This window comes from Sinocyclocheilus rhinocerous, unplaced genomic scaffold, assembly GCF_001515625.1.
Source record: "Sinocyclocheilus rhinocerous isolate Xijiao unplaced genomic scaffold, SAMN03320098_v1.1 scaffold1107, whole genome shotgun sequence".
Classification (NCBI taxonomy): domain Eukaryota; kingdom Metazoa; phylum Chordata; class Actinopteri; order Cypriniformes; family Cyprinidae; genus Sinocyclocheilus; species Sinocyclocheilus rhinocerous.
This window is the reverse complement of record NW_015647084.1, coordinates 518634-536260: the sequence shown is the minus strand read 5'-3', so window position 1 is coordinate 536260 and position 17627 is coordinate 518634. Positions and strand designations below refer to the sequence as shown.

General features: G+C 35.5%; 1 protein-coding gene across 2 annotated transcripts in view; it reads right to left on the bottom strand.

The window, feature by feature from the left end:
* Positions 1 to 17627, bottom strand: part of LOC107708740 (contactin-4-like) — a 143164-nt gene that overhangs the window by 61654 nt on the left and 63883 nt on the right. For both annotated transcript variants that reach the window (XM_016513039.1, XM_016513040.1), the window contains one exon: positions 8223 to 8318. In XM_016513039.1, coding sequence (XP_016368525.1) covers positions 8223 to 8318 — 96 coding nt within the window. The remainder of the gene's footprint in view (positions 1 to 8222; positions 8319 to 17627) is intronic.

Genomic DNA, 17627 nt, shown 5'->3' with positions numbered 1-17627 from the left:
CCTAAATTTGGCCTCAACACCAAACGAAATGTCTGGCGGAAATCCAATACAGCTCACCATCCAAATAACAGCATTAAAGCATGGAGGTGGTGATATCCTGTTATGGGGTGTTTCTCTGCAGCAGGGACTGGAGCACTTGCCAGGATATAAGGAAAAATTGACAGAGCAAAATACGGTAAAATTCTTGAGGAAAATCTGCTGCTCTCTGCCAGAAAGTTGTCAATGAGAAGAAGGTTTACCTTCCAACATGACAATGACCCAAAGTACACGGCAAAAGAGAAAAAGGTGAGTGTCCTTGCATGGCCTAGTCAGAGCCCAGACTTAAACCCCGCTGAAAATCTGAGGAATGACTTGAAGACTGCAGTTCACAAACACTCACCATCAAATTTAACAGAATTTGAGCAGTTCTGCAAAGAAGAGTGGGCAAATATTGCAAAGTCTAGATGTGCAAAGTTAGTAGAGACAAATCCCAAAAGACTAAAGGCTGAAATTAAAGCAAAAGGTGGTTCAACAAAATACTGACACAAGCGGGTGATCCTTTTTCCAACTCAGTGATTCTGTTTTTTTATAATTTTATTCGGACATGTTGGTGTTCTATCTTTCACTTGGATGTTAATACAAGTATTACATAATACAGTATTAGTAAATACAGCTGGATAAAACAAAAACGGTGTCCGTCTTCATTTCAGGCTGCAAAGCAACAAAATGTGTTTATTTTAAAGGGGGGTGATTCTTTTCTATACCCACTGTATGTTACATTTTTTAAAGAAAGACTTAAGACAGTCAATCTTCAATACATTTTGTGAAAATGTTGATTATACATTCACAGAATCACTTTTCAGAACATTTTCATTCACTGTTTCTTGCTGGTAGAATGATCTTCCCAACCCTATCCGAAATGCTGAATCCCTACAAATATTCAAGAAACCGCTGAAAACTCATCTCTTCTGGCAGCACTTAACTGCATCCTGCTGAGAAGAAAACAATCTTCTTCTGTGCTTTAACTATTCCTAAATCCCTCCTTGTTCTAGCTTGTACTATTCTAAATGATGTCTGAAACTTTGTATTACAAGCGCTTCCCATTTTTACTGCCACTTTGTGATGAATCTCTTGTTGTATTCCTCATTTGTAAGTCTCTTTAGATAATAGCGTCTGCTAAATGAATAAACGTAAATGTAAGATTGCATTGTAATAATGACACTAAAAAGTTGTGACCTAGTCTAATCATTTTTAACTGACCCTCCAATCTCCATTTATTTTCTCTCTAAGGAGGACATATCCACTACATGAGACTGTCACCGAGTGCAGCGTTTACCGTCTGGCCTTGTGTTGACAGTCGCAGTAAGAACCGAGAAGAGAGAACCTGAAAGAGCAGGAGAAATCAGAAAACAGCAGCAGTCTAAGAAGCACTTTGCTTAAGGCCTCCAGAATATCACATCATCTTTTCTCCTAACAGGACCAGACAGAGTGCACATGCTCTGTGCTCTCACTGCCTGCACGACTCCGGGGCAGATGCCATCATGCCCATTGTTAGCGCGAGTGCAGAAAAGAAGTGATTTCAGCGTTCGCTACACCTGAAAGGGCCGAACTCCATTAGCAAATGGAGGTCAGCCGCAATAGATTCCCACACTAAACATAGTTATTGAGTAATACAGAGAATAAGGCTGAATGATGTGGATGGCGTCTGAATGCAGAGAGGCTCGGAGGCTAAGGTGGAGGTAGCAGCCGCTCAACTGCTTGTGCGTGACTGATCCGACCTGACTGCGGCGGCACAGAAGGCTCGATTTGGGTCTACGCTGCACATTTCGGGGCACTCGCGCACACAAACATTTACTCATACCCATAATGCCGAATCCAGCGATGAGGAATACGCATCTCATAAGAAAGCTGCCAGCTCTGATCACATGCAACCTCTGGAATTCTCTTGTATTCTGTGCTTTATGGGCATGCAAGGACATTGGATGGTAAAACAAGTAATGGAGGACAAAAGACAAAGAGATGACACCTTGTTGAGTCTTTGTGGTGAATCTAAAATAGCCAGAAGCCAGGAGCTGCTCTATTATTATTATTATTATCCCTACATTAACACACTTTGTCCTTGGCTTGACTGCTAACTTGTGCCTCACGCACAAGATATCCTGCAAAGGAAGCATCACTATACTATTGCTCATATTTAGGATTAAAAAATAACAAAATTAACTGTCACCAGTTGCTAATGTAATGGTTTAAATTGAATTCAAAAATAAACAAACCAGCTGTTATTCAGCTGCAGCGATAGGCATTTTCTGGGTTTCTTCTGCAAGGCGTATTTGGAGTTTCAGCGCGAGAGCACCCTCTGGCCTTTGGATGGAGATTTACTGCTGATCACAGAACCGTGCTTCACTGAAAGATACGCATGACAATCGCAGCTTCGGTCGAATCGCGATCTCGATTCCATTTCGATTTATCGTGCAGCCCTAGTCACAATGTCACATGTTGTGACAGGTGGTGTTTCACATGAAAAACATGCGATCAGGAAAACTGTCCCACCTTGAATATGAACGAGAAAGTAAAATAATTACATTGCTGTAGGGACAAAGTACCATTATATTTTTAATTATAAAAAATAATAATAAAATTATACAAATTCATAAAAATAAAATAAAAAAATCTAAAGGAAACATGAAAAAAAAAACAATAATAAAAATAAATAAAGCTAAATAATTGCAGTAAACATTGCTGTAGGGACAAAATATAATTATATTTTAAATTATAAAAACAATAATAAAATGATAAAAATTGACAAAAATAGAATAAAATTAAAAATAAAAACAATTAAAATAGGGACAAATCTATTTTATTTTCATTATAAAATAAAATAATAAAATGAAATAAAATAAAATAAAATAATTCAGTAACCACCCACCTAGCAACAGAATAGCATCTATCCATAATATATCCAAATATCAACCTGCAAAAATCTTATTATTAATAAGCTGTTGCACTATTCAATATACCACAGGTCCAATGCAATGGATGTAAACTGCTTAAATACAATTTTGTTTGGTGACTGCTTTAAGAAATGTCATTTACAGACAATGCAAGGCAGGCGGCGCTAAGCACAGCTCCTGTGTCTCCTAAGCCTCAGCCTAGGAGCCTAGCACAATCAGTTGTTTTGTTGTTGGGAATGAGTGGCAGTGTATTCCTGCAAAGCTGAATTTATTCCCACAGGATTGTGTACGGGTGAGGAAGTGTGTGTGGGGGGCGGGTGTTTGTTAGCAGGAAGCCTTGGGGACATCATAATGTGTGACTGGTGTCCAGTGGAGAGGGACACTGTTTACTGACACCGAGACAGCTAGGAGGGGGGCTTTGAAGTTGTTGAAATGTTTCAACCCTTTCTGACACTTCATGAAAGCTTTTATGTGCTGTCATTCATACAAATGAATGAAATACTAAACATTGTTTCAGATACTAATATAAGCAGGATAAATTGTATGCTAGTAATGATCACACCTACATTTGCAAACTCACATCACACACCTACATCACAAACTATTGCAAAACCCCATAGACTTACAATGATGGGTTCTTTTGACATGGGACAGTAAGCAAGCGCCTAACAACCACGCAGAACACCATAGCAACATGAAAATGTAAGAAGTTAGTTTTTTTTTTAAGTTACGAAAAGTCAAAGTTTTGGTGACCAAACACAGCACTTGAAATATACACTTTCCAGAGCAACTGTCAGGGAAACTTTGACAACTTGGGATTCAAATGCTGGTGAACACGATCATTAAGTTTCATACAAACTTGCAGAATTAATGTAGTCAGAAGGGGATGAAATTACTAAGAATACTAAGAAATTATTGAGTTTTAAATAAAATACTGTCATCTCAACTTTTCACCCAAATTGTTAGTATAATTTTAACGGTGGGAAAACATTGAATAGAGGCCTTTTCAGTTTTCACTAACATGTATACATACATTTTACCCTAAAATGCTGGGGAAAAGGCAATGACATGTTATTTGTCAATTTTGATTTGTATAACTGAAACAAATATGGTAACCAATCCATTTGCTCCTCATATAGCATAGGCTGATTTTGAACACTCTGAATCGCTCTGTATCAGACTTTAATTAATATATTCACAGCATGTCCAGATGTTAAGAAAAGGGGGTATGATGAAATACCCTGTGAATGATGACTTAATAAGCCTCATAATGCATGGTGCCAGATTGCTCCTCATTTATTCACTGATCATACATATATAGAATCTTATGCGTTCAGACTCCTTGAGTGTAATTACCAATCAAAAGAGCTTCATGGCATTTTAAAAACGTTCATAAAAGAGTGTATTTTGTCACTGCAAATACATTTTCTAACCAAAAATCAGACAGTGTACTTTGGAGTCACTACAAAATACTTGCATAAAAAATACAAAAATACTTTTACTTTTTTAGTAAACTTATATATATATATATTATTGAATATAAATAGAAAAATAGAAAATATTATTATACATTTCTGTTCAGAAAATTAAATTATAACTAGAATTTAATTTTTTTAATTATTATGATTATTACTTATTTTTTCTTGTTCTTGCTTTTCCAATGTTCTATTTGTATAATGTAGGTTTTATGAAGGTGAATTTAAGACTAGGACTTTTTTAAGATTAAGGAGTCAATTAAAGGGAACATAATATGTAAATAATACATTCTTTAAATTTGTTAAATATGTCTAGGGAGCACACAATTGTTGCATTCGGAACATTTCAAGTTTGAAAATATAACTTCCTACCAAAAAAAAAAAAAACTATAGGCTTGAATAGCTCTGCTCCCAACCACAAGAATAAGGAAATAACTTTTAATGTACTTTCTGATCCAATGGCAAAACGTGATGTTCTTCTTTAGCATATTTGTCTTGTTTTCAAACAAATATCTCCCAATGGACTAAACTGAATAGCTTAATTAAAAGATAAAATAAGTTTTCACACCCCCTTTACAGATATTTGCCTTTTTTAACTCAATATTGTTAAATTTCTCAGAAAACAAGACTTCTTATTCTTAAATCAAGATGCATTTAATGAAGATGTTTAGATATTTGCATTGGACAACAAGACAAAAATACTGAGGAAGACCTTAATTTTTAAGCAACATTTAATGCCATGACTTTATCAATTTAAGACTTTCTGCTCTAATTTAAGACCTTTTTTTAATGTCCTGATTTGTGTGAATGAAGACTTTTTAAGACCTGCAGAAACTCTGAATTAGGAATTTAGAGTCCGTTATAATAACTAAATTGCTTATTTTCAAGTTACAAGTGAAGAGGAAATGCAATGATAGTGTTTAAAATCATATTTAACTGGTCTTCAAGTCTGGCCAAGCCAGTTTAGGTGCCCTTCAACCAAACAACATCAACGTTATCCGCAAACACAACTCATGCCTTTGAATTTCTACCAGACTATGATCTTCCAAACAATTAGCCCTCAACCCGATGAGAGTATCACAGGTGGCATCCTTAGATTTAACCTAACAAAAATGCAGATAATGTGCAAGATATCATCTGCTTCCATTTCATAGTCCGAGTCTCAAGCTTACACATGTATACACACTCGGGAGGTTTGGTACGCTAATATATGCTCACACTGCTGCATGTGACCACATATCTCATCACATTTGTATTGGTGCAGCATAAGAGCCAGCACACAGATTCTCCTCCAATCACACCTCAATCCTCTCTTCTCGCCTTCTCCCTCACCAGTGGATCATATACAGCTCAATCAGCATGTGCAAGCGCATCCGCGGCATGCAGCGGGCGGCATAAGGAAACAGGGGGCCAGCTGTCTTCTCTGCCTTATGCTTCCCCTGACAGTAGCTCTGGCAGGCAGGGCCCTGCTCCTGACGAGAGGTTCTCTGCAGCATATGAGTCCTCAAAGCTGTAGCCAGTCATTCAGACCCAGAGTGCAGAAGGTAATGAATAGCACTATGCTGCGATATTCATTCGTTACTGCGCCACCCACTGACTATGGCAAGTTTGACTGCGGAGGATACTTGGGGGAGAAAGAGATGGATGGCATAAATGATCAACGTCATCATCAACTGTCACAGAAAGTCACTTTTTCCAAAGCAGACAAGAACTGGAGACACACATCTTTAAAGTGTATCAGTGTCAAAATACTACAGCATTAATTATTCATGACTAAACGCTATTTTATGAGCGGTTCCGGACCTATTACGGCTTGTACAAGAAAATCTTGGGTGATTTATGTACACGCTGAATCAGTCCAGCTGTACAACAGATTTGTAGACTCTAACAGGGTTGTCACGATACCAAAAATTCAATAGCCAATACCAATAGGAATGATATTTCATGATTCTCAATATCAGTTCAGCAAAAACTAATGATATTGCACACACTCTTATATTCATATTTAATAATGATTTATATCTACTATAACAATTTATATGGACTAATTAATATTATAGTATAAAACATTAAATAAAAAAATATATATATAATTGTATACATAATTGTTGTCAAATCCTAATACAGCTGCCAAATATACCTGGCACTGTATGCTGCATATGTTGTTGGCTTCTTGACAAATTAAAATGTTATTGATTATTATTATTATTATGAAAAAATACCATTCAAAAGTCTGGGGGAAAAGTCTCTTATGCTCACCAGGGCTGAATGTATTTAATCAAAAATACAGTAAAAACAGTAATATTGTAAATTGTTATAAAAATATAAAATAACTGTTTTCTATATTACTATTTTAAAATAAAATAGGTTTAAAATGTAATTTATTTCTATGATGGCAAAGCTGAATTTTCAGCATCATTACTCCAGTCTTCAGTGTCACATGATTCTTCAGAAATCATTCTAATATCCTGATTTGCTGCGCAAGAAACATTTCCTATTATTATCAATGTAGAAAACAGTCATGCTGCGTTATATTTTTGTGGAAACCATGCAACATTTTTTTCATAATTCTTTGACAAATAGAAAGTTCAACTTGAAATAGAAATCTTGTTTTTAACCTCGCAAATGTCTTTACTGTCACTTTTGATCATCATTATATCTTACTAAAATATCTTTAACAAAATATCTTTAATAAACAGTTTGTGATACACTTTACAAATAAATTAAATAAGCTAAATAAGTACTTAAACCAAAAATTTAAAATAATAAATGAATAAATGTGGCATCTGCAGAAAACAGATATTGTTAAGGATTCCATATCATATTATAATGTTGTTGTTGTAATAATAAAATACTAAAAGTATGCTTACACAATACACAATGTGTTTAATATACTGTACATGTTATGTCTGTTGGTTACAATTTATTCTCCATGACAAAGTAACGCTTTAAAACTGCTAAAAAATGACTCAATTCAATTTCTTCAACAAGACAACCACACATTTTTCCAGCAAATGAGCTAATGATATACTTCCAACTCTTAGACAAAGAAACATTTGAGAATAAAAGACCAACTAGCAGCACTACAAGCACATAACATAATTATCTATAAAAAATAGCATCTTTGAAATCTTTTTGGATTCTGTTCTATATTTTTTCAGATTTGTTTTTTTCCGTAAACCCCCACTTTACAATCTTTATTAGCTCACATTACAAAAGTACCAATGCTTTGGATCTTTGCCAACCTTCAAAAAGGCCATGTGAAAAAGCACCTATTGTGCAATAAATGCTAACAAAGCACCTCTTCTAATAAGCAACACAGTTGGCATCATTAATAAGCAGTTAAATCACATGCTGCTGGATTAATTGATAGAGGCCATCAAAGTGATGGCAGAGTTAATGAACATTTCACGGTGGAGGTAGAGACATGAGATTCGGCAGAGAAACTCTAGGAGAAATACAAGGGAGGAGCAGCCCAGCATGGATGAAATGCTTGATGCTTCAGGGTCTTTGTGTAACTCAGGAAGAGAGCAATCATGATTTATGGCTTTCTGACCTACATCCCTCGCTCGGTATAGGGATGCTGCTTGACGCTACAGGGAGGCAGGTGAGGGTGGAAGTGGGTTTGCACACAAACAGCTCTGTCTCTGGAGGGCAACTGGGCTTGCCTACACATGCTGTCAGAGAATTGAGAGATGCTGATGGGATTATATGATCCACAGATTGGACAACCGAGTGCCGAGAGACTGCCAGAAGACCTCTCCTCTGGAAAAATGAGGTGTAAATGAAATATGAACGAGCGAGAAGTAATACTGACCTCCGGAGTGAGGGGGCGGCCCACAGAGAAGCACCACTCCTTGTCCTTCCCGGACAGACACAGAACTCCGCTTGTGGGCTTTGAAGTTTTCCAAATCTGAAAAAAAGAAGAGAAAACCGAGAAAAACATTACACCTATGCTAAAATGGGCTGAAGATTAATCAAAATATATGCAGCACATTCAACGTGATTGTATTTTTCTTCCTAAAAAAACTATTTTACGCCACACTCAGAAAACCACACACCAAGTTAAAGCCTTGAGGAGAGAGTATACAGATGTGGTAAATAGCCTTAAGCTGGACTGGGGGCTAAATCACCACCCACTGTGTCTGTTTATTGAGAGAGCTCGAGCCTCTTGCTGACTCAGACTAGAATAAATGAAAAAAAAAAAAGTTTGAGGATGAAAGTTAAATTCAAAAACAAGGGGCCAAAGAGACTGAGGGACTGGAAGAATGTCTAGCACATATTACTGACATTCATGACATCCTGCTGTGTTTTGAATATTATAGTGCAACTGGATTTTTATACTCCACCACAATGCTTTGCTATGTGTATGTGTTGCTAACATACACAGTGCATTGCTATTCAGTTGCTATAGGGTTTTCTAGTGGGTTTCAAAGGCACATTTAGGCAAGTCATTTCACTCTGTGGCCATTTTGGTAATGTCTACCAGACAGCTACTTTAATATCAACTCAAAAAAACATACCTACACATACAATTCACTGATGTTTCCAGCTGAAATGAACACTAGCAACTTTTATTCTTTTTTTTACACAAATTGTGATTACAGTGGCAGATTACCAATTAATAAAGATTTAGTTTCAAGCATTTTATCTCCTCAAGACAACTTGTACCATAGTCCATGATTTGTAAATTAATACATTTTGATGTTTGCGCCACATAACCATGCCTCAAATGTATAGCTTTTCTGTAGTAAATTTGCTCAGTAGCCCACCTGGTACACCATTTCACCTGTGACGTGAAGAAAAATGAGTCACAATAAAAAAAAGCTTAAAGACTTGCAGAAGCATGCTAAAATGGCATGGTTGCTTCAGCAAATGTGTTTTTATCCCAAGTTTGCTTTTGTTAACACTATCATTAAGTTTAGGGTTTGGTTCAGAGTAGGTGGTACGTTGTTTTCAAATATAGAGTAGAGCATTAACCTTTTAGTGCCACTCACTGGACATTTCATTTCCAAATTTCCACAATTTGTACAACAGCCAATAAAACTGAATTTGCTTTTATTGCCACTCACTGGACATTTCGCTTGCTGAGAGTGTCGTGAAAGGAGCAAGAATATCGCAACATAATATTGCTTTGCAGAAATGTCACCACAGACACATTTTTCCAACCTTCCAACATACTGAACCTGGGCTATTCAATAGACGCATTAAGCTGGCAAGTACATTTCTTAAAACATAAAAAAATATTTAGTGGTCGTAAGTCAGATCGCTCTTCTTAAAGGGATAGTTCACTCAAAAATCAAAATGCTGACATTATTTACTCATCATTTACTCATGTTATTCTGTATGACTTTCTCTCTTCTGTGGAACACAATTATTTAATTTAATTTAATTTAACTTAATATTTATTTATTTATTTTTTGGTGTGTGTTTCAGTGTTTGTTCATCAATATAATGAAATTCAATAAGTCCACAGATATTTTGGATCTCACTGATTTTCAGTGCATGGACAAACACCGATCTCCAAAATATCTTCTTTTGCGTTGTTGCATGACTTGATGCATCAATTATGTCTGTTGCACAAATAGTGAGGTCAAAGCTTAACACTCAGGCTTAGTTTTTTTTTTTTTTAGGATTTCCTTACTAAAGATTGCATTGTGTTTAAAAGCTCACTGACAGACCTCAATCACAAAACATAAAATCTACAATCACCGGCAATGTAATTTTACAATGCTTAACAGATTTGGAGTAAAGATGGGGACAAAATCAATGAGTCCCTCCAAACAGAAGAGTGCTCTTGCCCAATTGTGGTGGTGTTTTGCTAAGCGTGAGCCACACATGAGTGCTTTTAATGGCTCCTGCAGTTATCAGACCCCCTCTGAGTTGTATTCATCACAAATTGTGCCGGCAACCATTACAAAGCTGTTCCAAAAAAACACATCAGAAACTGAATTTCCTTTTCTTTGAAACTAATTTAGATTTGACAATTGACGGAAAACAATAACAAGCCACAACATCTTCCTGCTTGTCCCTTGCTCAATTGTTGCATACAATCATTGGGAAAGGTAATTCGTACAGGCAGACTGAATGCATGGATGGGCTCCTTGTAAAGTCTCAGGTGGGAATGGTTGAAATGCGCTTTGTTACAGAATCCTTTGTTTTTCAGAGACAAAAATGAACAATTAGACGATGTGCCTATGCAATAGGGTAGACGGGCTAGTTGTCACACAGGGAAGTTAATGCTTGTTTTCTCTAGTGCTTTTGTATGTTGGTTTCAAACCAAAATTCAAAATCATCTAAAATTAGAATACTTTTGTAAATTCTGGAATATATTAAGACAACAAGAGTCAACAACATAATGAAGACATTGTCGGGTTGAGGAAAGTTGTCACATTTATATGGTCATCATATGTGTGAAAATTAAATATATTTTTATACTTCTCTCAATCAGTAGAAAATGTGGTTTACACCCGGTCATGCATGGAAGAAAAAAATAAAAAATACCATCATATACCGTGAAACCGGTATAATTTTGAAAAATACCGTGATATAAATTTATGGTCATACCGCCCACCACTACTTAATAGCATTAATTTTGTCTTGTTTTTTTTTTTATTGATTTGAGCTGAAGAGCCTACAATAGTTTATTCAGTGGCAGGTTCTCAGCATGACAGCTTACCACATGTAATATGACAACATGCCTGATTATTACAATAATAAAATAGCATGTCTTTGGTGAACTGTATCTTTTTAAGGAATGTGTCTATCCAGAAACTGGCTTTTAGTAATAAACGTACAGTACCATGAGAAATATTCACTGGATTAAAAAGTGTGAAAACATTCCCACTGAAAAAAAGAGGAAATTTAGAGACTTCATGAATTAATTTGCTTAATTCCCATACCTAAAACCCACCACTAAATTCCTCTCTCAACATGACTGGAATAATCTTGAAATTATTTGACATTAAATCACTGCAGAGAGTTTTTTTTAATGGCATTCCTGTTGTACTTCAAGGATCAAAAATATAGATGCTGATGCAAAATCTTCTGCAAGACCAGCACGCTTTTGAATTGGAAAGCGTGAAGTCAGCTTTGTGAGCCCCCGCTGTCATCTTCCTCAAAGGGATTCTGCAGTCGCTCAGCTGAAAAGTACATCAAAGTTCAGAGACCCCTTTACTTGAGTGACTCACAATGAAGAACACCTCAAAACTGGCTTCATCTAACACAATCATTACCAGGAGCTCTTATATAGGTCAGATATTCTAAACAAAGCTGCATTCAACAGCACTAACTCTCCCGCTACATGCTAACGGTGACATTTAATGGCACATATTGCATAAATCAGAAGAATTAACCCACATTAACCTCGTCTCCAATGATCCTGGTTCTATGGTGTCACCTGGAGCACTGATGCAGAGATGAAGTGGCTCTTTATAGGCTAAATCAATGCTAAATCTTCCTCACTTCCTCCAGACCAAACAGACCAGCGATTGGTTCTGCTTCAAGGCTAGATTTAAATGCAAAATTATGGTGCTAAATGGTTTATGAAGATGACTAAAAGGTCAGCTAGGATGTGTCATGTTGGCTAGAGGACAAGTCTATTAGGGGGCTTTGGATAATTTTTCTTAAAACATAAATTTCGTTTTAACCCTGGGAGTCAACGGCAATTTGAAATACTGGTCTTCTATTAGGGAAAGCAATTCCTGTGCATTTTTCACAGATTAATATGTGACTTTGTGGTAAAGGCTCATACACCTCTGCAATGAGCAGTTTGTAATGAAGGAGTAATTTATCTAATTGCTTTTTCGCTGGGACAGAGAATCAGCATCAGTGAGCTTTTGAGACCGCAGGTTATTTTATTTTTCAACGGATGATGGTAAATGGGTTCGGAATTGCACTAAATTATGTTGAAATTCACACTGATTTTAGTAATTGGTCCAACTTATTGTGATTTTAAAATCACCGCTTTGCAGGAAAAAAAAAAATACAAGCTGTTAAATTAAAATTTAAATAAAAAATCAACAAAACGAAAATCTGTATCAGGACAGCTGGGCCTTATTCCCTAAAGCCCACCAAATGCTCAGCCCACCAAATGCTCAGCTTGTGATTTGAAATGAATTCAAATCACAGATGTGTCATGAATTGTATGAAGCTTATTGACAGACTGTTAATACTTGTAATATTTGCAGGCTAATTACCCATATGAATGTCAGGGCATAGCCGGGAATGAGGCATGCAAATTATTCATAATTTGTTCATATTAATGTGACAATGTTATAGTCTTTGTTTTGGAAGGAAATTACAAAAATTCTGATTCAGTATCTGTTCGTGTAAAACAGGCTTTACAAAGCATTCAGTCAAATGGAGTCTTTCTTTCATTACTACACTGGCAGATGGACAGACAAAAGGAAAAAAAAAAGATGTAATAAAAACAGAAGTATTAATAAATATTATTGCAAAAAATATTATAAAAATAATCTATGTAGTAATATTTTAACTTTAGTAATATTTACAGTAAGTTAAGTTTACACACTACCCAAACTTCAAGAAAAATCCTGGCTGTATTACCTGGATTGTGGCCAGTAAGCAGCAAACCAAAAAGCGAGCGCTTGAGCACTCATGATTGTAACCCTATTGGATTGTATCTCTACATGATGGGAAGGCAACAAAGGGCTGGACTGCCACTTTCATGTCAATGAAACACAGGATGTTAGATAAAAGACTAACAGAAGCCATAAAAATGAGAGCCTACAAGAACAAAGTGGACAAACACATTCAACATCTAAGGTACTGAATTAATTTGAGGCAGAAAAAAAAGAAAATAATGTCTTTTTGGGTATATTTTGGATAGAGATAAAAGTGATTTGGAGAGGGGACATATGGTCGTCCACAGCGAGAGTGGGGCGCACCAGTTTTGATCGCAGGCAGTTTATCGGGCTACTGACAAACCCAATTTTGATGTCACTATAGTTTTTTTTGTCTGCCTTTTTTGGGGAAGGTTACAAGTGGTGCTCCCCGCTCCATAAAACACACACCGAAAAGAGCAAAGAGACCATTGTTGTTTAAAGTGCTCAGCAGGCTGTTTCCTTCAGGATAGCACACAGCTGAGGTTTTTCAAAAAGAAAGTGAAACAGACAGAAAGGAGGGGGGGGGGGTACTTAAACAAATGCTTCTTTTAATATACACAGCTGAAACCATTCACTTCTTTATTTCCCCTGAAGAAAAGTGGCATAAAAGCATCCCGTACCAGCCGCTCACATGAAGGGACAACTTTAAAAAGAATACACGTGCACACATCCTCATAAACAGTTGGGGCTGGGGGGGATCCAGATGGTGTTCATTTAAACAGTTCAGGCTGAGGAAACGCAGTGTTATAAAATAAAAATGTGGTAAATAGGCATTTAACACGTACAGGGATACTCTAAATCAGTGCTTCTCAACCGGTTTGCCTTCAGGACACAAATTTTACATTAAACATCATATAGCGCCCAAATCGTTTTCAACTGTTTGTAGTGCACAACTGATCATGTACTTAAAATCAGATGTGGACATTTATGAATATTACAGTTAACTAACAACATGCAAAATGATAAACATGACAAAATTAATAATTTAATTTAAAATTAATTAATTAATAATAGCAGAATACAGACCTGCCATGACCAACCAGTTCCGATGCACTTTATTAACAAAAGATTAAGTAAATTGTTTTCATAAAAAAAACAATTAATAAATCATTTAAAAAAATATATATAATTCCTGTAAAGGATGCTGTTAGAAGAAGGTTTTCTTAGATTTATCACTTCTGGAGATAGTTTTTAGCAAATTGTGCCTAAAGCATAGCTAGGTTAGAAACACAAATTTTAAATGAAAAAATAAAGAAAATATGATTTAAATTATTAAAATAATTAACAATAAATAAATTGTGCTGAAAGTATAGCTTAGAAAAATTAAGCAAAAATACAATTAAATATCATTTAAAATGTAGAATAAATAACAAAATAATAAATCAACAATAAATTAGTGTCTTAAAAAATGTAAATAAAACAAACAAATAAATAAAACTATTAAAACTTTAGAATGTCCTTGATAAACCCCTGAAACACATTTTTTCCCCAAATCATGAGAAATTCGATCCCCAGATTTACAGTGCAAAACTGTTATATTCCATGGGGAATGTCTCAATTTCATTCCTAAAATCTTTAATGGGAGTTTATTTAATCTCAAATCACTAACAGTAGCTTATGTGTTTTTACCTGAATGACAAGCATGCATTTGGACTGAGAAGGAAGACCTGATGCTGCCGTGATGCAATGTCCCATGAGCACTTTCTAATTCTGCAATTCATAACAGTTCGAAATGAAGAAAAACGACACCACTGAAGAACTTCCAGCTATGCAAAACCGATCTGATGGGATGTATGTAATCTAAATGAACCTGATTATCAAGTGCCACCACTGAGGGCGATTTGTAAATGCCAGCCTATCTTATCATAGTCTTAGTGAGCCGTCGTGTCTTTATAAAGACTGGTGATACACGCGACCCTCCCTCCACAGGAAGGAGATATAATACTCAAACCAGACTGGCAGAGGAACTCCAGCTGTTTTTCACTGTCAATTGGGGCAGAATAAAAAGAAATCCCTTAAATGCTTGATTAACAGCTCTTCCTCTCTTCCTCTGTATTAGCTGTCACATTTTTACTCCTGTGAATATTTCTCAGGGTAGGTTTAATTTTGAAAGTCAATTTCTGTCCAGACACATACCTCCAAATCTGAGCTACAAAAAAAGCTACTGAACCATTACTGGTCAGGAAAAAATATATACTTCATTTAACACGTGTAAACCAACAGTGGGGTATGTTGACACACTATACAGGATAAGTTGTCATAATGGGAACCAGCTATTTATTCCATTTATTCTTAAGAAAAACAGTGATTTTACTTTAGTATCTATCTGAATTAAAAGTAATCATATACAATATACTGTATCAGCACACTTGGGGGGGGAAAAAAGGTGTAGAAACATTTTGCATTCAGAAATTGGTAGTAAATCTCAATTCATTATTTAAAAAAACCAAAACAAAAAAACAAGTAACACTGAATTAAACATGAAAGCTTGGAGTAAAAAGACTGAAATAGTATTTTCTTCTAAAACATACTCCAATAATCTGATTTATTTACAACTTTTTAGTACAATGTACAAGAAAATGATTTTTCAATGTATTATCGACTATTTAATGAATTCACAATAATTATGAAATGCGAAATGACTAATAAAAACAGCAAAAAGGCAGCTCACAAAAATAGCAAACCTGTTTCAGCCAAATGGGTAATTATTGAATTGTATAACATTGCAACATTTAAAAATGTCAATTTGCCTCAATATAAATATTTTGAACACAGTTTAGACTTCATTATACACAGTAGTTCATCTTTGCTTCAATGTATGACACGGTTTTAGTGAAGTTCACTTTTTCTTCAAAAGAAAATGATATTGGATTTCTAGTACAATGAATAACATTCACAAAAACAATCCTAATTAAGTCGATTTTGGTCAAAACTAGACAGTCAAGACTACTGCTAAAGAAAACAAGCATTTATGCAATCAGACTTCAAACCTCACTGTTACAGAGATACAGCCCTTCTGACAGCTAGACCTGGTGTCTTGACTATATATAGTTCGTAATGTCTTCAGTATTCACTGACCCATCAAATAACATCAGCTGAACCGCAAAATATTCTTTCAACCTGTCACCACAATGCTCAACATGTTGTTAACGCTGCAGATACACAGTTGAATTTTTCTTACAAAGTCAAAAATAACTTTAATTGTTATTACACATTAAGAGAGATGTCTTTTTCAAGACCCAAATATGAAAATGAGAAGATGGTAAATATGTGAAATATGATTAAGTTTATTGAGATGGCACACAGCCTTCTCGATCAGTGGCATTTTAATTAAAAACATTCTGCAATTCCCCAGAATGCAATTACTGCTTTAGGGATTGGTGCATTGACACTGACAATTTTTCTAATTTCCTAAGCATTTACTGACAACCCTTTCAATATCTGCCTATATTCATCCAGTCCTATTCAGAGAGAATTAAAAAAAAAAAACATTTTATCACATCCAATGAAAGTCTCTTTTATAACCTGTATTTTTGATGCAGGTTTTTGGCACCATACAAGCTTACACCAAAGTAACCATAAATGTATTTTCACACATTAAGTGATTTTCAACAGTCATTTATTTGAAAAGAAAAGGCAGAGGTGTTTAGAGACAAATACATTCTAAGAGACGCAAGCTACTTCACGAGCCACCTATTATTTCTAAAGCTAGTCCTGACAGAATGCTGCTAAAAGTCTGCATAGAATAAAAACCACACTTGTGCAAATTGTATAAAATTATAAAAAGATAAATAAATCCAATGAAATGGCTTTATCATTGTTGTTTTCTTTCCTGTTAATGAATTTCTTATTTAAATAGGAATTAAAAACAGCCAAAGGGACGCAATAGTCTGATTTCATAAGTAAAACTAATTTTGTCCATATAGAAATGTTTTTTATTTTATTTTAATGATAACATCAATGTATTAACATAACCAGTAAGAAGACTAAACTTCATATTAAGGAATAATCTAACTTATGTTGAAACCAGAAGTGCGATTTCAAAGTATTTAAAAACATGTTTAATTGTCAAATTTTTGGTCATAAACTAAATTAACCATAATCCTCCAACAATCAGAGAAATGTTAAAGGGGTCATATGATGCGATTTCAAGTTTTCCTTTCTCTTTGGAGTGTTACAAGCTGTTCGTGAATAGATAAGATCCCTAAAGTTGCAAAGACTAAAGTATCAAATCCAAAGAGATATTCTTTATAAAAGTTAAGACTCATCCACACCCTCCTAAAACGCCTCGTTTAAACACACCCCCACATATCTACGTCACTGTGTGGGAAGATTTGCATAACGCCGCCCAAATGTTCACGCAAAGAAAGGCGGCGTAACTTTATGGTTGCTACCACCGCCGCCGCCATGTTGTGGAGACGCTGTGTGTTTCGTTGCGAAAGCAAAAATACTTAGTTTGGCCTTCCAAAAGAGGACACGACTAGAAATCAGTGGTTAAGTTGTATTTACAACACTGTTCCAGAACAGATCAACCCAAATATTCAGATGTGTGCAACGCATTTTACGGAGGACGAGGACTGTTTCCTGGAAGAGTA